At 44.4% G+C, this 23,297-nt stretch overlaps 1 protein-coding gene across 2 annotated transcripts in view; it reads right to left on the bottom strand.

Moving 5' to 3' along the window:
* The window catches only part of LOC123762009 (sodium-coupled monocarboxylate transporter 1), a 299,587-nt gene that overhangs the window by 72,342 nt on the left and 203,948 nt on the right, over positions 1-23,297 (bottom strand). For both annotated transcript variants that reach the window (XM_069335749.1, XM_069335750.1), the window contains exons 9-10: positions 12,257-12,343; positions 11,154-11,317 (exon numbers count right to left, since the gene is read on the bottom strand). In XM_069335749.1, the coding sequence (XP_069191850.1) occupies positions 11,154-11,317; positions 12,257-12,343 (251 nt within the window). The remainder of the gene's footprint in view (positions 1-11,153; positions 11,318-12,256; positions 12,344-23,297) is intronic.

Genomic DNA, 23,297 nt, shown 5'->3' with positions numbered 1-23,297 from the left:
GCGTTATCTTGGTCATGTGATAGGGATTGGCAGCCTAGCTCCGTTAAACGTACACACTCAAGCCATCCAGCATTACCCACTGCCTACCACCAGGAAGCAGCTCCTGCGCTTCCTTGGTCTTGTCTCCTACTACCGTAAGTTTGTGAAGAATTTTAGTACGGTAGCGACACCATTGATCACTTTAACCAGCCCCAAGCACGGTATCATTGGACCATTCAGCAAACCATTGCTTTTGAACAACTTAAATCTCTGCTCTGTTCTAATCCCATTCTCGCCTCGCCAGATATCACGAAGCCTTTCATCCTCCATGTCGACGCCAGTGGTACCGGCATCGGGGGCATCCTGATGCAACAACGAGGCGAGGAGGTTCTACCTGTTAGCTACTACAGCTACAAGTTAAAACCACACCAGAAGAATTACAGCACTATCGAAAAGGAGCTACTGTCCTTCGTCCTGAATTTACAGCACTTTGCATCGTACTTACAAGGTGCTCGGTCTACCACCATCTACTCGGACCACAATCCCCTACACTTCTTGCAGCAAGCCCAATTCAACAATCAACGACTTCTACGATAGGCTTTATATCTGCAGAATTTCAACCTGGAGATTTTCTACATCAAGGGGTTCTGACAACATCATAGCAGACGCCCTCTCCAGAGTCTATGAGGTGGAGGCTGCTCCACTTACCACTCTACCACCTGAAGACGTAACTTCACCCATAAGCGCAGGCTTCGGGGGAGAGTTGTGACGATAATCTCTTTCAAGAGAGATTGAGCCTGCTCTTCCCTACATTAAGTTACTTACACATATACAAGAATAAGATGCTACCTTCAAGATACGTCTACCAGTAGCACAAAACATTTTGACCAGGAGGCAAAACTTACCCTAAACCCCCACTCCACACTTCCTCCATGCCAGCTCGCCCGTCGTCAACCAGCAAACTACCATTCCAGCCTGCCTGCTTCTGATTGGTGACCCGCCGTCTGCACACCTGCACCTCTGCACCTCAGCGCCCTCTACCTAAGTCGATATCTGGGCTTGAACCAGCCATTGAAGCCAGAATATCCTTGTGCTCTCAAGCTGTGAACAACCAACTGATACACGTCCTGTTTATTGGTGGAGGTTCCCAGCTAGCGCTATATTCTCAGCACCTTTTTATGTCATTTTATCTTTATATTATTCCTAGAGTAATTTATCCCTGTTCTTAATTTTTATGACTTGTTTGTTAGCACTGTACATAGCCAAGGGATTGTCTTTGTTTTTAAATTTGCTTTCCAGTTAATTAAAGTTTCATTAATCATACTATGTGTTTTGCGTGTCTTCCCATACTCTACCACAGACAACAGCCAAGCAATCTATTTTTTTTTTTGTAAATGTGACAGGCATTGACACCAGCCATTAGGAGGACTGCCGAACATCTACACTCCTACACTTTCCCGTCACAATATATATATATATATATATATATATATATATATATATATATATATATATATATATATATATATATATATATATATATATATAACTGAAAACTCACACCCCAGAAGTGACTCGAACCCATACTCCCAGAAGCAACGCAACTGGTATGTACAAGACGCCTTAATCCACTTGACCATCACGACCGGACAAAATGAGGTGATAGCCGAGGCTATATGAACCACCCCACCGCCGGCACTCGGATAGTTATCTTGGGCATAGCATTTTACCAAATCACCTCATTCTTTGGGGCACACGTGAGGAACACAAATGCGAACAAGCCTGAATGGTCCCCAGGACATATGCAACTGAAAACTCACACCCCAGAAGTGACTCGAACCCATACTCCCAGATGCAACGCAACTGGTATGTACAAGACGCCTTAATCCACTTGACCATCACGACCGGACAAAATGAGGTGATAGCCGAGGCTATATGAACCACCCCACCGCCGGCACTCGGAGAGTTATCTTGGGCATAGCATTTTACCAAATCACCTCATTCTTTGGGGCACACGTGAGGAACACAAATGCGAACAAGCCTGAATGGTCCCCAGGACATATGCAACTGAAAACTCACACCCCAGAAGTGACTCGAACCCATACTCCCAGAAGCAACGCAACTGGTATGTACAAGACGCCTTAATCCACTTGACCATCACGACCGGACAAAATGAGGTGATAGCCGAGGCTATATGAACCACCCCACCGCCGGCACTCGGATAGTTATCTTGGGCATAGCATTTTACCAAATCACCTCATTCTTTGGGGCACACGTGAGGAACACAAATGCGAACAAGCCTGTATGGTCCCCAGGACATATGCAACTGAAAACTCACACCCCAGAAGTGACTCGAACCCATACTCCCAGAAGCAACGCAACTGGTATGTACAAGACGCCTTAATCCACTTGACCATCACGACCGGACAAAATGAGGTGATAGCCGAGGCTATATGAACCACCCCACTGCCGGCACTCGGATAGTTATCTTGGGCATAGCATTTTACCAAATCACCTCATTCTTTGGGGCACACGTGAGGAACACAAATGCGAACAAGCCTGAATGGTCCCCAGGACATATGCAACTGAAAACTCACCCCAGAAGTGACTCGAACCCATACTCCCAGAAGCAACGCAACTGGTATGTACAAGACGCCTTAATCCACTTGACCATCACGACCGAACAAAATGAGGTGATAGCCGAGGCTATATGAACCACCCCACCGCCGGCACTCGGATAGTTATCTTGGGCATAGCATTTTACCAAATCACCTCATTCTTTGGGGCACACGTGAGGAACACAAATGCGAACAAGCCTGAATGGTCCCCAGGACATATGCAACGGAAAACTCACACCCCAGAAGTGACTCGAACCCATACTCCCAGAAGCAACGCAACTGGTATGTACAAGACGCCTTAATCCACTTGACCATCACGACCGGACAAAATGAGGTGATAGCCGAGGCTATATGAACCACCCCACCGCCGGCACTCGGATAGTTATCTTGGGCATAGCATTTTACCAAATCACCTCATTCTTTGGGGCACACGTGAGGAACACAAATGCGAACAAGCCTGAATGGTCCCCAGGACATATGCAACGGAAAACTCACACCCCAGAAGTGACTCGAACCCATACTCCCAGAAGCAACGCAACTGGTATGTACAAGACGCCTTAATCCACTTGACCATCACGACCGGACAAAATGAGGTGATAGCCGAGGCTATATGAACCACCCCACCGCCGGCACTCGGATAGTTATCTTGGGCATAGCATTTTACCAAATCACCTCATTCTTTGGGGCACACGTGAGGAACACAAATGTGAACCAGCCTGAATGGTCCCCAGGACATATGCAACTGAAAACTCACACCCCAGAAGTGACTCGAACCCATACTCCCAGAAGCAACGCAACTGGTATGTACAAGACGCCTTAATCCACTTGACCATCACGACCGGACAAAATGAGGTGATAGCCGAGGCTATATGAACCACCCCACCGCCGGCACTCGGATAGTTATCTTGGGCATAGCATTTTACCAAATCACCTCATTCTTTGGGGCACACGTGAGGAACACAAATGCGAACAAGCCTGAATGGTCCCCAGGACATATGCAACTGAAAACTCACACCCCAGAAGTGACTTGAACCCATACTCCCAGAAGCAACGCAACTGGTATGTACAAGACGCCTTAATCCACTTGACCATCACGACCGGACAAAATGAGGTGATAGCCGAGGCTATATGAACCACCCCACCGCCGGCACTCGGATAGTTATCTTGGGCATAGCATTTTACCAAATCACCTCATTCTTTGGGGCACACGTGAGGAACACAAATGCGAACAAGCCTGAATGGTCCCCAGGACATATGCAACTGAAAACTCACACCCCAGAAGTGACTCGAACCCATACTCCCAGAAGCAACGCAACTGGTATCTACAAGACGCCTTAATCCACTTGACCATCACGACCGGACAAAATGAGGTGATAGCCGAGGCTATATGAACCACCCCACCGCCGGCACTCGGATAGTTATCTTGGGTATAGCATATTATAGCATATAGCATATATAGCAATCAAGTGGATTAAGGCGTCTTGTACATACCAGTTGCGTTGCTTCTGGGAGTATGGGTTCGAGTCACTTCTGGGGTGTGAGTTTTCAGTTGCATATGTCCTGGGGACCATTCAGGCTTGTTCGCATTTGTGTTCCTCACGTGTGCCCCAAAGAATGAGGTGATTTGGTAAAATGCTATGCCCAAGATAACTATCCGAGTGCCGGCGGTGGGGTGGTTCATATAGCCTCGGCTATCACCTCATTTTGTCCGGTCGTGATGGTCAAGTGGATTAAGGCGTCTTGTACATACCAGTTGCGTTGCTTCTGGGAGTATGGGTTCGAGTCACTTCTGGGGTGTGAGTTTTCAGTTGCATATGTCCTGGGGACCATTCAGGCTTGTTCGCATTTGTGTTCCTCACGTGTGCCCCAAAGAATGAGGTGATTTGGTAAAATGCTATGCCCAAGATAACTATCCGAGTGCCGGCGGTGGGGTGGTTCATATAGCCTCGGCTATCACCTCATTTTGTCCGGTCGTGATGGTCAAGTGGATTAAGGCGTCTTGTACATACCAGTTGCGTTGCTTCTGGGAGTATGGGTTCGAGTCACTTCTGGGGTGTGAGTTTTCAGTTGCATATGTCCTGGGGACCATTCAGGCTTGTTCGCATTTGTGTTCCTCACGTGTGCCCCAAAGAATGAGGTGATTTGGTAAAATGCTATACCCAAGATAACTATCCGAGTGCCGGCGGTGGGGTGGTTCAAATAGCCTCGGCTATCACCTCATTTTGTCCGGTCGTGATGGTCAAGTGGATTAAGGCGTCTTGTACATACCAGTTGCGTTGCTTCTGGGAGTATGGGTTCGAGTCACTTCTGGGGTGTGAGTTTTCAGTTGCATATGTCCTGGGGACCATTCAGGCTTGTTCGCATTTGTGTTCCTCACGTGTGCCCCAAAGAATGAGGTGATTTGGTAAAATGCTATGCCCAAGATAACTATCCGAGTGCCGGCGGTGGGGTGGTTCATATAGCCTCGGCTATCACCTCATTTTGTCCGGTCGTGATGGTCAAGTGGATTAAGGCGTCTTGTACATACCAGTTGCGTTGCTTCTGGGAGTATGGGTTCGAGTCACTTCTGGGGTGTGAGTTTTCAGTTGCATATGTCCTGGGGACCATTCAGGCTTGTTCGCATTTGTGTTCCTCACGTGTGCCCCAAAGAATGAGGTGATTTGGTAAAATGCTATGCCCAAGATAACTCTCCGAGTGCCGGCGGTGGGGTGGTTCATATAGCCTCGGCTATCACCTCATTTTGTCCGGTCGTGATGGTCAAGTGGATTAAGGCGTCTTGTACATACCAGTTGCGTTGCTTCTGGGAGTATGGGTTCGAGTCACTTCTGGGGTGTGAGTTTTCAGTTGCATATGTCCTGGGGACCATTCAGGCTTGTTCGCATTTGTGTTCCTCACGTGTGCCCCAAAGAATGAGGTGATTTGGTAAAATGCTATGCCCAAGATAACTATCCGAGTGCCGGCGGTGGGGTGGTTCATATAGCCTCGGCTATCACCTCATTTTGTCCGGTCGTGATGGTCAAGTGGATTAAGGCGTCTTGTACATACCAGTTGCGTTGCTTCTGGGAGTATGGGTTCGAGTCACTTCTGGGGTTTGAGTTTTCAGTTGCATATGTCCTGGGGACCATTCAGGCTTGTTCGCATTTGTGTTCCTGACGTGTGCCCCAAAGAATGAGGTGATTTGGTAAAATGCTATGCCCAAGATAACTATCCGAGTGCCGGCGGTGGGGTGGTTCATATAGCCTCGGCTATCACCTCATTTTGTCCGGTCGTGATGGTCAAGTGGATTAAGGCGTCTTGTACATACCAGTTGCGTTGCTTCTGGGAGTATGGGTTCGAGTCACTTCTGGGGTGTGAGTTTTCAGTTGCATATGTCCTGGGGACCATTCAGGCTTGTTCGCATTTGTGTTCCTCACGTGTGCCCCAAAGAATGAGGTGATTTGGTAAAATGCTATGCCCAAGATAACTATCCGAGTGCCGGCGGTGGGGTGGTTCATATAGCCTCGGCTATCACCTCATTTTGTCCGGTCGTGATGGTCAAGTGGATTAAGGCGTCTTGTACATACCAGTTGCGTTGCTTCTGGGAGTATGGGTTCGAGTCACTTCTGGGGTGTGAGTTTTCAGTTGCATATGTCCTGGGGACCATTCAGGCTTGTTCGCATTTGTGTTCCTCACGTGTGCCCCAAAGAATGAGGTGATTTGGTAAAATGCTATGCCCAAGATAACTATCCGAGTGCCGGCGGTGGGGTGGTTCATATAGCCTCGGCTATCACCTCATTTTGTCCGGTCGTGATGGTCAAGTGGATTAAGGCGTCTTGTACATACCAGTTGCGTTGCTTCTGGGAGTATGGGTTCGAGTCACTTCTGGGGTGTGAGTTTTCAGTTGCATATGTCCTGGGGACCATTCAGGCTTGTTCGCATATATATATATATATATATATATATATATATATATATATATATATATATATATATTTATATATGTCGTACCTAGTAGCCAGAACGCACTTCCCAGCCTACTATGCAAGGCCCGATTTGCCTAATAAGCCAAGTTTTCATGAATTAATTGGTTTTCGACTACCTAACCTAACCTAACCTAACTTTTTAGGAAGAGGGCAACACAGTAGGGGCAAATAGGTTACTTACCAGTGAAGAAACAATCGCCCCTAGTAATACAGCAACTGCCGACTCACTGAGAGAGAAGCACCCTCCCAGAGTACCATGGGAACCCACTGCTCGGGACACAAATGTCCCAGACATGGGACCTCTATTCCTCCAAGCGTCAGAGGTATACAAAGCCGTCATGTCATTTCCACCAGGCTCAGCAAGGGGATACACTGGAGTAAGACCTCAGCACCTCAAGGAGATGACAAACCCAGTTCTCGGCAAAGTTGCCGAGACACTACTGTCAGAGATTACGAAGTTTGTCAACGACTGTCTCTCCGGGTTAATCCCAGATACAATTAAACCCTTCTTCTTCGGAGCATCCCTTTGTGCCCTTAAGAAGAAGGATGGTGGAGTCAGACCCATTGCCGTGGGTAACACACTTCGGCGCCTTGTTGCTAGGGCAGCTGTCAGAAAAATCAGCATAGACGCTGCAACGATGCTTCGACCCCATCAACTAGGTTTTGGTGTCCCCCATGGCTGTGAAGCACCAGCTCATGCAGCACGAGCCTATATCAAGGACCTCCCAGAAAATAAGGCATTAATTAAATTAGACTTTAAAAATGCCTTCAACCAGGTAAAAAGGGATGTAGTACTGGAAGCAATTCGAACAAGCTTTCCTTCTCTACTCCCCTTCGTCTCAGCAGGGTACAGTAGGGAATCGACGCTGTTGTTTGGGGAACATGAAGTTGTTTCCGCAGAAGGTGTCCAGCAGGGAGACCCACTTGCCCCTTTCTTTTCTGCATGGCAGCTAAGGAGGTCACAAGCAGGTTGTCCAGCGAATTCAACATCTGATTCCTGGACGATGGCACCCTGGCAGGAACACAGGAATCCCTGCTAGGAGATCTTCAGCTAGTGAAATCTAGGGGAGAGAAGTTAGGCCTTACACTAAATCCATCAAAGTGTGAAATCATCTCATCCAGCCAACCAATCATAGATGCAGTACGAATCATATTGCCAGGAGCCCAAGTGATCGCTCCCACCAACAGTGTGCTGCTAGGGGCACCTCTGGGCTCGAACGCCATTAAGGTAGTCCTCGAAGAAAAGCTTAAAGACCCGAGGAGGATGGAGGCGCAAATAGGGGCTTTGGATGCTCACGATGCTTTGTACCTTCTTAACGGGTGCCTGGCCTTGCCCAGACTTACCTATTTCCTCAGGTGTGCTCCTTCCTTTGACAACCCAAAATTAACGGAATACGATGCACTCCTAAAGACAATAACTATGAAAGTGTTAAACCTCTCCCCACAAGATGACCAGTAGAACCAAGCAACGCTCCCAGTTAGACTCGGGTGAATAGGTATTCGCAAGGCGACACAGTTAGCATTGTCGGCATTCTTATCCTCGACCAGTGCTACAAGTGAATTAGTGAATGAAATACTACCAGAATACCTAAGGAACTCCATTGGGATTCGTGATCCCAAAATTGTGAAAGGAGATGGTCAGTGAGACACTCTTGCCAATTCACACAACCGACCAACTTTTCCAAACGACGGTAAACAGGCCAAATGGGATAGCCCAATAGTGGAGAACATCGCCAAAGCATTGCTGGACGCAGCTTCTCAGAAGGACAAAGCACGTCTCCTAGCTGTGCAAGCGCCCCATGCCGGGGACTTCCTGTTGGCAGTCCCTAATTCCGCCTTGGGCATCCACCTGGACCATCGGGCCCTAAGTATTGGTGTTGCCTTGCGCCTTGCCGCCCCTATCTCCACCGAACACCGGTGTGTTTGCGGCCATGCACAGGTAGACCAATACGGCAACCATGGTCTCATCTGTCGTAAGACACAGGGAAAGATTGCCAGACACGAAGCAGTCAATGACATCATGAAGAGAAGTTTGGCTACAGCTGGGTGTCCAGCACAAAGAGAACCCCAGTTGCGCAGACCTGACAACAGCCAAAAATGCCCAGATGGATTCACCCTGCAGCCATGGAGGGAAGGTAAACAGGTCGTATGGGATTACACCTATGCATCTATATTGGCTGATACCTATTTACGTTACAGCTCAGCAGAGGGAGGTGGGGCAGCCACCTTCAGGGAGACCCAAAAATCAACAAGTACAGAGACCTAGAACGTTGTTACAGGTTCGTGCCGATAGGCTCTGAGACTCTGGGCGCCTGGGGTAAATGTGAACTCAAGTTTTTAAAGAAGGTTGGTGAGGAACTCATTGGGAAAACTAGAGACCCACGAGCAGCCAGTTTCCTGTTCCAGCGCCTCAGTGTCGCAGTTCAGCGGGGAAATGCGTGCTGTATCCTGGGTACGCACCCAACCTCCGAGGAGCTGGACGAAGTCTTCGAACGCTGATTGTTTAATTGTTATATATTTGTGTGTGTGTTCTCTGTAAACTGTAGTGTATATATATATATATATATATATATATATATATATATATATATATATATATATATATATATATATATATATATATATATATATATATATATATATATATATTTGTATAATGACATTTTCAAATAAAGTTAGATAAATATACACACATACCAAAAGAATAGGGGTGGTAGGAGAAGAAAATATCAAAGTGTTCAGTGAGGATCCACAAGGTCTTCTCTGAGTACTCTTTATTTTCTTCTCCGAGGCTATGGGTCCCTACACTTGCACCAGAGGTGGTACCCCTTATATATTTATATATATATATATATATATATATATATATATATATATATATATATATATATATATATATATATATATATATTTATAACTGAAAACTCCACACCACTGAAGTGACTCGAACCTAGAGTCACTTCAGCCACTGAAGTGACCAAAAGACATTGGTAGCCCAAGCTATATACCCAACATCCCGACAGCACTTTGTGGTAAGTTTGGGCATAGATATTTCATCAAATCACCTCACTTTGTGGGGCCATGTGAGCAACACAAGTGCGGACAAGCTTGAATGGTCCCCAAGCATATATGCAACTGAAAACTCCACCTTCCCCTGTTCCCCAGTCCTCCCCACCATTCCCCCCCTCTCACATCCCCTTGTCGTCTCCATCATCCCCCACTCCACCATCCCCTCTTCCTCCCCACCATTCCCCACTCCACTGTCCCTTTCTCCTCCCCACCATCTTCCATTCCCCCATCCCCTCGTCCTTCACACCATCCGCCAGTCCCGTCCCCTCTTTCTCCCAACCATTCTCCACTCCCTTGTCCGATGCATTCCTAAATAATGTGCTGTTCGCATCACTGAAAAAATAATAACAGTTTAAAAAAACAAAATGAAAAACAATTTAAAAAAATAAACTATTCTCATAAAATAAACGGTATGGTAAACAACACAGTTGAATTCCAACGTAATGTCACAGAAAATAATTAAATCAAAATGAAAATAATCGATATCTATAAAAATTAAATTTATCAATGCAATTGGAGACATTGAAATGGAATCGTAACATATTTAGTATAACGGGTGTTACTCTTATGTGCACCAGATAGCCCCTGTTTAAAAAAAAGCATGTTTTTACCTGTCACAGGTGTGGCATCTATATAGTATGTATATAAAAGGACACGCGATTTCAAATGGAATATTGTGTCAAATTTTAAAAGCAATCGGTGAATATTTTTTCAGAGATTACATCGTGCGTTGCTCTTAAGTGCAACAGATGGCGCTGTTTTTCCAAAACAATTTTTTTTTTCATGTTACAGGTGAGGCATGTAATTAGTAGGTATATTAAAACATGCGGCTATTCGAATGACACTTTGTGTCAAAATTTCATTGCAATCGGTAAAGAGGTTTTGAAGATTTCCCTCACAAGAAAAACTCGCGAAGCACAGTTTTCCCCCAAAAAAGCATGATTTCCCATAACTGACGTGACATCTATATAGTATGTATATTAAAACCCGCTCGGATGCGAATGGAACGCTGTTTCAAAATTTCAAACAATCAGTGAAGAACTTTCGGAGATTAGCGATTTTGAACAAACGAACATTTACATTATTATTTATATAGATATAAATTTTGAGGCAATGGAGTGACTTGAACTAGCGACCTGGTGATTCCCATATACCTTCTTTAACTGACTCGGCCACGGTGGTACAAATGTTGACCAACCCAGAACTCCACCGAGCTCTCAGGGAGCTTCTGGAGGCCACAAACCGAGGCCCAACAAGGATTTTGCATCAACCTGACCACACTCGGGCTTTCAGTAATGTCGTTCACACTCCTATGCCCCTCTCAGATCACAATGGTGTGATAATTCAATGCAAATAACTTTGAGGCAATTTATTGACCTTGTGATTCCTAGACTCGTGACCTTGTGATTCCTAGACGCCTGCCTTAACTGTACCATTGGGACTGCCAAGTATTGACCAAAAGGTCTTCAACTTTTCATCAGTTATTATATTTTTAAATATGCAACGAGAGTGTAAGGCTACTTACGGTTCATGCAAGAATTTGGATTCAACGAAGGTGAGGTTGTTGCAGCCGTCTATACTGGTGGGCATAGACTCTAGCTTGATCTGGCCCGAGTACCTGGCCATATGATGACCAACTCCGATCCAGAACATGAAGATCAAGCTGACGATTTCACCAACGAAGGCTCCCTGTGGGTTTCGTGCCATTACATTAATAAAATAAAATATTGTGAATGACTAGATGCAAACAAAACTATTCACACGTACTGTTGCAGAAGTCATTATGGGTTTACTGCTGAGGTAAATGGAATTCTTTAATCTGTGCTCGAAAATGGTCGCTGGTCAGTGTGATCTATTTGTTTTCATCCTCACCAGCAAACGGTCTGGGGCTCAGGTTCAAGGGTCGCCAGGAAGAGGTCTGGGGTTCAGGTTCAAGGGTCGCCAGCAAGAGGTCTGGGGCTCAGGTTCAAGGGTCGCCAGCAAGAGGTCTGGGGCTCAGGTTCAAGGGTCGCCAGCAAGAGGTCTGGGGCTCAGGTTCAAGGGTCGCCAGCAAGAGGTCTGGGGCTCAGGTTCAAGGGTCGCCAGCAAGAGGTCTGGGGCTCAGGATGAAGGGTCGCCAGCAGGAGGTCTGGGGCTCAGGTTCAAGGGTCGCCAGCAAGAGGTCTGGGGCTCAGGTTCAAGGGTCGCCAGCAAGAGGTCTGGGGCTCAGGTTCAAGGGTCGTCAGCAAGAGGTCTGGGGCTCAGGTTCAAGGGTCGCCAGCAAGAGGTCTGGGGCTCAGGTTCAAGGGTCGTCAGCAAGAGGTCTGGGGCTCAGGTTCAAGGGTCGCCAGCAAGAGGTCTGGGGCTCAGGTTCAAGGGTCGCCAGCAAGTGGTCTGGGGCTCAGTTTCAAGGGTCGCCAGAACACTCTTGCTATACATATGTACTTCAAATGCCCTTATTCGGTAATTTATTGATACATGATTATGTATTTGCATATACTACTTATGTAAAGCTAGGACGTTTCTTCGAGGCTGGATGCTGACTAAATTAGGTTTAAGCGAGAAAAGAAAGCCGACTTTAAGCTTATAGCTTACATGACGATATAACTGCCTGCCAGTGCAACAACTTCTAACATATAAAGGGCTTACGGTGGCGTTGGCCCAAGGGAAGAACATGCCAAGGGTGAACACTCCCAGCAGAGGCCCTCCAACCAAGCCGAAGATGCTCAACGCTGCCTGGAATACAAAATACAGCTCCTTAGATATGGTCTTGGTGAGAGAGACGTCGGTGTTACTCAATGTTCAGCCTCTTCTCTCCACATACAAATACACATGCACGCACACACACTTGCACCCGAAAGCACGCACACAAGCTCAGGATGTTCCTGAGGATGCTAAGGCTTGGAAGGAAGTCAGTGGGGAATTGAAGGACCTGAGGGAAACTATATGTAAGCTGCAGATAGAACTAAGTGCAGCACAAGAGGAGATAAAAAGCCTAAAAACAGGCCCTCATCAGACTCTGGCCCAGGGGACCAACCCCCAGGTGCCAGGAGATGTAGCTATGGCAGGGACCCCTACAATTGGCCCAACCTTTGCTGAAATGCTCAAGAGCCCAGGAGCAATGTCCACAGTCAAGGAAGTTGTAATGAAAGCAGTAACCTCACAGGAGGCAGCTAGAAGCACAAGCCAGCTAATGGAAAGGAAAAGAGCTGTAGTAGTGGTAGGTGTCGAGGAACAAGAGGGCTCCACAAGGGAGGAAACGAGGACTAAAGACAAAGCTGCAGTGGCAGGGATATTAAAGAAGATAGGAATGGAAGGGGCTGAACGAGACATAGAACAGTTTTTCCGGATTGGCCAGTACAACAGAGAGAAAAAAAGATTGATCAAGGTAGTATTCAAGAGCGAGGACATCAAAGAGGACATTCTAGTAAGGAAGAGCAAACTGAGGTATGCAAGGAACTACAAAGAGGTATATGTTCAGAGGGACATGACCAGAGACGAGATAGTAAGGGCAGCAGATGCAAGGAAAAGGCGCAAGGAGAGGGAAGAGAGCCAGGGAACCTCAGCCTCCAACCCAGCAATCCCAGAGGGGAGTGGGGAACCCCAATCCAGCAACCCAGGAACCCCAGAGGGGAATGCAACACCCCAGTCCACCACCCAATAGGGCCCTCCCTACCCCCCAGCACAAACCCTTCCTTGCCCCTGCATAATGCCCATCATGAAACCCAAATCCTCCCCCTCCCCTTACCCCAAGTAGCCCCTGCTTTCCCAGCCCCTGGTCTTCTCCCTGCCCCAAGCAGGCCTGAGCAAGACCAAAGCCCTCTATCCCCCACTCCACCTCCCTCCAAACCCCTGTCAACTACACCGCAGGAGGGCGTGCCCTCTCCCCAAGCAATCCCTGCTCCCTCACCCCCAGGACTTCTTCCTGCCCCAAGCAGGCCTGAGGAAGACCTAAGCCCTCCACCCCCCACTCCACCTCCCCCTGAACCCCTGGCAACTACCTCACAGGAGGAGGAGCCTACCCAAGTAGCAATGACCATAGAACAACCTCCTACACTTGTAGGGAGTGTGGGTGAAATTGGATATAAGAAAGTGAGCTTCAAGGTAATGTACTCAAACATTGATGGGATTACCAATAAAGCAAGTGAACTGGCAGAAAGGGTGCAAGAAGAAAACCCTGATGTAATAGGACTAACGGAAACAAAATTGTCAGGAGTCATAACAGATGCTGTGTTTCCAAAGGACTACTATATAGTAAGGGAAGAGAGGGAAGGGAGAGGAGGTGGAGGAGTGGCCCTGCTGATAAGGAAGGACTGGAGTTTTGATGAGATGGAAATTCCGGGCTGTGACGGATTCAGAGATTACATAACAGGAACTATAACAATGGGTGGACCTAAGATAATAGTGACAGTCATTTACAACCCTCCCCTAAATGACAGAAGACCTAGACAGGAGTTTGATAGGAACAACATGGCAACCATTAATATAATAGAGAGAGCAGCTTCAGTTGCCAGCAGGAATGGCTCAAGGCTCTTAATCATGGGTGATTTTAACCATGGAAAGATAGACTGGGAGAATGGGGACCCACATGGTGGTGCAGATACGTGGCGAGCTAAACTCTTGGAAGTGGCAACAAGGAATTTTCTGAGCCAGCATGTCAAGGAACCCACAAGAATGAGAGGCAATGATGAACCAGCTAGACTCGACTTAATATTCACCCTGAATGAGTCAGAAATAAGGGAAGTCAAAGTTGAGGCCCCCATAGGAATGAGTGACCACAGTGTACTGACCTTTGAGTACTTGGTGGAGGTAGGGATAACCTATCCAAGGATGGGAGTGGAGGGGAAAAGACTGAATTACCGAAGAGGAAAATATGACGAGATGAGGAACTTCCTCAGGGGAATACCATGGGAAACAGAACTTAGAGACAAGAATGTGCAGGTCATGATGGATATTGTCACCCAAAAGTGCCAGGAAGCTGCAGACAGGTTTATCCCCGTCCAAAAGGAGAAAAACGAAAAACAACAGAAAAACCCATGGTTCAACCAGGAATGTAAGGTAGCGAAACAACTGAGTAAAAGAACATGGAGAAACTACAGAAATAACAGAACACCAGAGAGCAGGGAGAGATACCAGTGGGCCAGAAATGAGTACATCAGAGTGAGGAGGGAAGCAGAGAGACAGTTTGAAAATGACATCGCGAGTAAAGCCAAGACCCAACCAAAGCTGCTCCACAGCCATATCAGGAGGAAAACAGCAGTGAAGGAACAAGTGATGAAGCTGCGGAAAGGGGAGAACAGATACACAGAGAATGACAAGGAGGTGTGTGAAGAACTCAACAAGAGATTCCAGGAGGTCTTCACAATAGAACAAGGAGAAGCCCCTGCACTAAATGAGGAGGCGGCAAACCAAGCAACCTTGGAGGAATTTGACCTCACCAGTGATGAGGTCAAAAGGTGTCTGCTGGAGCTAGATGTGACAAAGGCTGTTGGGCCTGATAGAATCTCACCATGGATACTAAAGGAAGGTGCAGAAGCACTAAGTGTGCCACTCTCTATGGTGTATAACAGGTCACTGGAAACAGGAGACTTACCAGAAAGTTGGAAGACAGCTAACGTGGTCCCAATATACAAAAAGGGTGACAGGCAAGAGGCACTGATTTACAGGCCAGTTTCCTTAACTTGTATACCATGCAAGGTGCTGGAGAAGATCGTGAGGAAAAGGCTCGTAGAGCATCTGGAGGGAAATAGCTTTGTAACGCACCACCAACATGGGTTCAGAGATGGTAAATCGTGCCTCACAGGTTTAATAGAATTTTATGACCAGGCAACGAAAATTAGGCAGGAAAGAGAAGGGTGGGCCGACTGCATTTTCCTGGATTGCCAAAAAGCCTTTGACACAGTACCCCATAAAAGGCTGTTAAAAAAGTTGGAGCAACAGGCAGGAGTAAAAGGGAAGGTGCTCCAGTGGATAAGGGAGTACTTAAGCAACAGGAAACAGCGAGTAACGGTGAGGGGGGAGACATCAGAGTGGCGAGATGTCACCAGCGGAGTCCCACAGGGCTCAGTACTTGGACCCATCCTGTTTCTAATATATGTGAACGATCTTCCAGAGGGTATAGACTCATTCCTCTCGATGTTTGCTGATGATGCAAAAATTATGAGAAGAATCAAGACGGATGAAGATAGACAGAGACTACAGGATGACCTGGATAAACTGGAGGAATGGTCTAGAAAATGGCTGCTAAAGTTCAACTCTGGAAAGTGTAAGGTGATGAAATTAGGCGAAGGGAGCAGGAGGCTGAGCACAAGGTATCATCTGGGAGGGGAAATCCTGCAAAAATCAAATAGAGAGAAGGATCTGGGGGTTGATATCACACCGAACCTGTCTCCAGAGGCCCACATCAAAAGAATATCATCAGCGGCATATGCTAGACTGGCCAACATAAGAACTGCCTTCAGAAACTTGTGTAAGGAATCTTTCAGAACCCTGTATACCACTTATGTAAGACCAATCCTGGAGTATGCAGCTCCAGCCTGGAGTCCATACCTAGTTAAACACAAGACAAAGTTAGAGAAGATTCAGCGGTATGCCACCAGGCTCGTCCCGGAACTAAGAGGATTGAGCTACGAGGAAAGGCTAAAGGAGCTGAACCTCACATCCCTGGAAAACAGAAGAGTAAGGGGAGACATGATAACCACCTACAAAATTCTCAGGGGAATTGACAGGGTGGACAAAGACAAACTCCTCAGCACGGGTGGGACACGAACAAGGGGACACAGGTGGAAACTTAGTACCCAGATGAGCCACAGAGACGTTAGAAAGAATTTTTTCAGTGTTAGAGTAGTTAATAAATGGAATGCATTAGGCAGTGATGTGGTGGAGGCTGACTCCATACACAGTTTCAAATGTAGATATGATAGAGCCCAGTAGGCTCAGGAATCTGTACACCAGTTGATTGACGGTTGAGAGGCGGGACCAAAGAGCCAAAGCTCAACCCCCGCAAGCACAATTAGGTGAGTACAATTAGGTGAGTACACACTCGTTGCTCGTACCCAAACTGAGGGGTATGAGCTACGAGGAGAGACTACGGATATTAAACTCGTCACTGGAAGACAGAAAAGTTAGAGGAGACAGTATCACCACATACAAGATTCTCAGAGGAATTGATAGGGTAGATAGAGACAGACTATTTAACACAAGAGGCACACGCACTAGGGAACAAAGGGGGAAATTGACTGTCCAAATGATCCATAGAGACGTTAGAAAGAATTTTTTCAGTGTCAGAATAGTAGACCAATGGGATGCATTAGGCAGTGATGTGGTGGAGGCTGACTCCATATACAGTTTCATGTGTAGATACGATAGAGTCCAATAGGCTCAGGAACCTGTACATTAGTTGACTGACAGTTGAGAGGCAGGATGAAAGAGCCTGAGATCAACCCACGCAAGCACAGCTAGGAAACTAGGTAAGTACATACCTGTACGCACGCACACAGGCGTGAATTCAAAGAATATTTTTTGAGAAAATTCAACAAAATTGGAGAATCTTCATTTGCGGCTTGATGCCACAAACTTAGGTGAGCACAGACACTAACAGTCACACACACACATATGCACGCACTCACATACAGGGCGCTGGTGGATGAGTGGACAGCACGCTAGATACGTATTCCAGTGGGCCGGAGTTCGAGTCCCAGTGCCAATGGAAACAGACGGGCAGAGTTTCTTTCACCCTGATGCCTTGTTACCTAACAGTAAATGGGTACCTGGGAGTTATACTGCTGTTATAGGCTGCTTCCTTGGTGTGTGTGTGGGAGGGAAAAAAAATGTAAGTAGTTAGTAACAGTTGATTGACAGTAGAGAGGTGGGCCGTAAGAGCAGAGCTCAAGCCCCGCAAGCGCAACTAGGTGAATACACACTATACGCACGCATACAGGCTTATATATAGCATGGTGTCACAAACATAGGTGAACACAGACACTAACAGTCACACACACACACACATACACACACACACACACACACACACACACACACACACACACACACACACACACGCGGGGCCTCGTAGCCTGGTGGATACCGCGCAGGACTCTTAATTCTGTGACGCGGGTTCGATTCCCGCACGAGGTAGAAACAAATGGGCAAAGTTTCTTTCACCCTGAATGCCCCTGTTACCTAGCAGTAAATAGGTACCTGGGATTTAGTCAGCTGTCATGGGCTGCTTCCTGGTGTGTGTGTGTGTGTGTGTGGTGTGGTGTGGAAAAAAAAGTAGTTAGTAAACAGTTGATTGACAGTTGAGAGGCGGGCCGAAAGAGCAAAGCTCAACCCCCCGCAAACACAACTAGGTGAATACAACTAGGTGTATACACACACACACACACGCGCGTACGTGAACGCACACACTTATACTCACGCACACAGGCTTATAGCTTGGTGCCATTGATATAGGTGCGCATAGACACTAACAGTCACACACATATATACATTAAAAATCCGTCCACCTGAAATGAAAGTACGTAAAGTAACTATTTGGTCGAAAGTACCAATATGTAGTGATGAACCATAAATAATTCCCATTTTGTTCATTTATTTTTAAAGTGTCCAGAAAATATCTCTTAAAACCAAACTTAAAAAATCTTAGGCCTAGTTTAGCGCATGCATGTAATATATTAGGGTTATAATAGCAAGTATTAAGCATATGATTGCTAGGAGAGGTTAGGTTAGGTTCATTATTTAAGTTGCTATTAAACAAATTTCCCATTTGGCCAAATTCAGTAATACAGAGAGGTATTTTTGTGTGGTCCAACACTGCATATTGGTGCTTTTGACTAAATATTTACTATCATTACTTTCATTTTACGAGCATAGGTTGATGTCAAGGATTCTGTCAGGAATTGGGTGGTAGTGGTGGTGAACCTTTTAATGTTGTCTAAGGAAACAGACGATTTTACTTGAGCAAAAAATCAAGGAGTAAGGAAACAGTCTAGTACGAAAGACACACTTTATATATTGCAAGAGCTCGTGTGTCGTACATAAGACAGGATAAAATATGACATAATTGTTTCTCCATACAACTAAAGGTCATTCTGTAGTTGGTAACTTAGTAAATAAAACTCCCAAGCGGGCTCTGGATACCCTATGGCTCACAGTCCCAATCCTGGAACCGTGCACACAGCCACCACACCTACCTATCGGTGACACACATATAAACCTCTAGGAAACCTGGACTCTCTCTTATAAAACATCACCAAAGACTGCCTGAGTACTCTACCCTGTCTTGCAACCCTGTTAGGATACAAATGATGACTTATCTGGTTGTACGGCCGGAGAAAAACCCTTAGTAAGCAAGGTCTGGTCGTCAACGTTCCACCTTCCCTCAAGTCAAGATGGCGTCCACCTCTCATGCGTCATCGCCCTTTAATACTCTATTTTTTATATTCCCAACCAAACCCTTTATTGACCTTATTTAAAATATTCCCCATGCATGCTATTTGATTGAGTCCATTTTTCCCTCCCTTAGTTTGGCTATTCCGGTTCTCATTATTCCTAACAATCTCCAGCTAAGAAGGTACTACTTTGCTTGGCGGAGTATTACTGGTGACTCACGGCCTCCCAGATATCACCTGTAGATTTATTCTAATAAAACATTGTCCACTGAGTCCACCAACAATTTATAATTGAAACTAACCTCCACAGGAGATAAGGTTCGTAACAGCTGACATTAACAAATATATGATAAGCTATGCATGGGTACAATTTTAAATCCGTTAGTGCTCTGACTTTCTCGCGAGTAGAGGTAAAAAGACACACTATAATATTATACGTGTACTGGTAAGTTGATTGTTGAGCATCCTCAGCATATATACACCGAGAAGCAGGGTAAAACAAAGTGGTTATTCAATTATATAAATCTGTGGTGGGCCCCATTTGGACTGAAGGTCCAAAGACCTTCAGCCAAAATGGGGCCAAAGACCTTTCCACTGCAATGGAAATCCTCCCAGAACTAAATTGACTCTCACACCAAGAATGGATCAAGACCACAACACTAACAATAATTCAAACCTGACAAGATAGGTCTCGTCTCATGGAGACGTTAAAAATATTGAATAGTTTGGAGGATATTAATCCAAATCATTAATTCACAAAGCCAAATGCAACATATACAAGGGAGCAACAGCTTGAAGCTTAACAATCCTCAATGCAGTACAGAAAACAGATTATGCTTATACTTGCAAAGGAATATACACCAATGGAACGGCCTTTCCGTCAAAGTCTTAAAGGCCAAAATATTACTACAATACACAATCCAGTTTGAAAAAAAAATTGAGGACGTTTGACAAGCAACCAGAATTCTATCCCCGTCGAGGCCACTAGATGGATGGAGGCCCTCAAGTAAATGTAAAATTTTGGTATGAAATAAATTTTTAGTTTAATTTGCTCTCAATAGCAGGTTGTAGTTTCTAATGCGGTTGAAAGAGAACATTTATATATATATATATATATATATATATATATATATATATATATATATATATATATATATATATATATATATATATATATATATATATATATATATATATATATTAATTTATTTCTGGACAATAACATAAGTGTGAGAGAATGTCAATTTTAAAATATACATTTTTGAAACCATATATATATATATATATATATATATATATATATATATATATATATATATATATATATATATGTATATATATATGTCGTACCTAGTAGCCAGAACACTCTTCTCAGCCTACTATGCAAGGCCCGATTTGCCTAATAAGCCAAGTTTTTCTAAATTCATATATTTTCTCTAATTGTTTTCTTATGAAATGATAAAGCTACCCATTTCATTATGTATGATGTCAATTTTTTTATAGGAGTTAAAATTAACGTAGATATATAACCGAACCTAACCAACCCTACGTAACCTAACCTAACCTATCTTTATAGGTTAGGTTAGGTTAGGTTAGGTAGGGTTGGTTAGGTTCGGTTATATATCTACGTTAATTTTAACTCCAATAAAAAAATTGACCTCATGCATAATAAAATGGGTAGCTTTATCATTTCATAAGAAAACAATTAGAGAAAATATATGAATTTAGAAAAACTTGGCTTATTAGGCAAATCGAGCCTTGCATAGTAGGCTGAGAAGTGCGTTCTGGCTACTAGGTACGACATATATATATATATATATATATATATATATATATATGTCGTACCTAGTAGCCAGAACTCACTTCTCAGCCTACTACGCAAGGCCCGATTTGCCTAATAAGCCTAGTTTTCATGAATTAATGTTTTTTAGACTACCTAACCTACCTAACCTAACCTAACCTAACGTTTTCGGCTACCTAACCTAACCTAACCTATAAAGATAGGTTAGGTTAGGTTAGGTAGGGTTGGTTAGGTTCGGTCATATATCTACGTTAATTTTAACTCTAATAAAAAAAAATTGACCTCATACATAATGAAATGGGTAGCTTTATCATTTTATAAGAAAAAAATTAGAGAAAATATATTAATTCAGTAAAACTTGGCTTATCAGGCAAATCGGGCCCTGCATAGTAGGCTGAGAAGAGAGTTCTGGCTACTAGGTACGACATATATATATATATATATATATATATATATATATATATATATATATATATATGTCGTACCTAGTAGCCAGAACTCTCTTCTCAGCCTACTATTCAAGGCCCGATTTGCCTAATAAGCCAAGTTTTCCTGAATTAATATATTTACTATAGTTTTTTTCTTATGAAATGATAAAGCAACCCTTTTCTCTATGTATGAGGTCAATTTTTTTTTATTGGAGTTAAAATTAACGTAGATATATGACCGAACCTAACCAACCCTACCTAACCTAACCTAACCTATATTTATAGGTAAGGTTAGGTTAGGTAGCCAAATAAAGCTAGGTTAGGTTAGGTTAGGTAGGTTAGGTAGACGAAAAAACATTAATTCATGAAAACTTGGCTTATTAGGCAAATCGGGCCTTGAATAGTAGGCTGAGAAGTGCGTTCTGGCTATTAGGTACGACATATATATATATATATATATATATATATATATATATATATATATATATATATATATATGGTTTCAAAAATGTATATTTTAAAATTGACATTCTCTCGCACTTATGTTATTGTCCAGAAATATATAAATATATATATAAATATATATAAATATATATATATATATATATATATATATATATATATATATATATATATATATATATATATATATATATATATATATATATATATATATAACTGAAAACTCACATCCGAGAAGTGACTCGAACCCATGCTGCCAGGAGCAACGCAACTGGTATGTACAGGGACGCCTTAATCCGCTTGACCATCACGACCGGACAAAAGGAAGTGATAGCCGAAGCTATTTGAACCACTTCCCCACTGGCACTCGGATGGTAATATTGGGCATAGCATTTTATCAAATCATCTCATTCTTTGGGGCACACGTGAGGAACACAAATGTGAACAAGCCTGAATGGTCCCTCGGACTATATGCAACTGAAAACTCACATCCCAGAAGTGACTCGAACCCATACTCCCAGGAGCAACGCAACTGGTATGTACAGGGGTGCCTTAATCCGCTTGACCATCACGACCGGACAAAATGAAGTGATAGCTGAAGCTATTTGAACTACTTCCCTGCCAGCACTCGGATGGTAATATTGGGCATAGCATTTTATCAAATCAGCTCATTCTTTGGGGCACACGTGAGAAACACAAATGCGAACAAGCCTGAATGGTCCCCAGGACTATATGCAACTGAAAACTCACACCCCAGAAGTGACTCGAACCCATACTGCCAGGAGCATCGCAACTGGTATGTACAGGGACGCCTTAATCCGCTTGACCATCACGACCGGACAAAAGGAAGTGATAGCCGAAGCTATTTGAACCACTTCCCCACCGGCACTCGGATGGTTCAAATAGCTTTTAAATAGCTCAGCAACACACATGCGTTGCTGAGCCACAGAAACGTGTGGCTTGGTAATGTTAGTATATATATATATATATATATATATATATATATATATATATATATATATATATATATATATATATATATATATGAGGCACAACTCTCCTAAACACGAGAGTGAAGTTATACAACTTTATAACACTTTTCCACCAGGAGACTCGAACCCTAGCCAGCACAGAAGCCTTCCAGCAACTGGCATAACAGGTACGCCTTTAACCCACTGCACCACCGCTCAGACCCTTAAAAGAGATGGTAATTTCAGAGTTTTTATACACACCAAAGACCACCATCTCCCAAGAGCACTAGAGCAAGTGAGGGGTCATTTTTACGTTTTTCATCAAGCTCCTGTTAATATGGGAGAACACTTTGTCTATGCTTGAGGCACAACTCTCCTAAACACGAGAGTGAAGTTATACAACTTTAGAACACTTTCCCACCAGGAAACTCGAACCCTAGTCAGCACAGAAGCCTTCCAGCAACTGGCATAACAGGTACGCCTTTAACCCACTGCACCACCGCTCAGACCCTTAAAAGAGATGGTAATTTCGGAGTATTTATACACACCAAAGACCACCATCTCCCTAATAAGCCAAGTTTTCATGAATTATTATATTTTCTCTAATTTTTTTCTTATGAAATGATAAAGCTACCC

Source organism: Procambarus clarkii, chromosome 34, assembly GCF_040958095.1.
Source record: "Procambarus clarkii isolate CNS0578487 chromosome 34, FALCON_Pclarkii_2.0, whole genome shotgun sequence".
NCBI lineage: Eukaryota > Metazoa > Arthropoda > Malacostraca > Decapoda > Cambaridae > Procambarus > Procambarus clarkii.
Note: the sequence above shows the minus strand (reverse complement) of the source record. Positions and strands in the feature narration are given on the sequence as shown.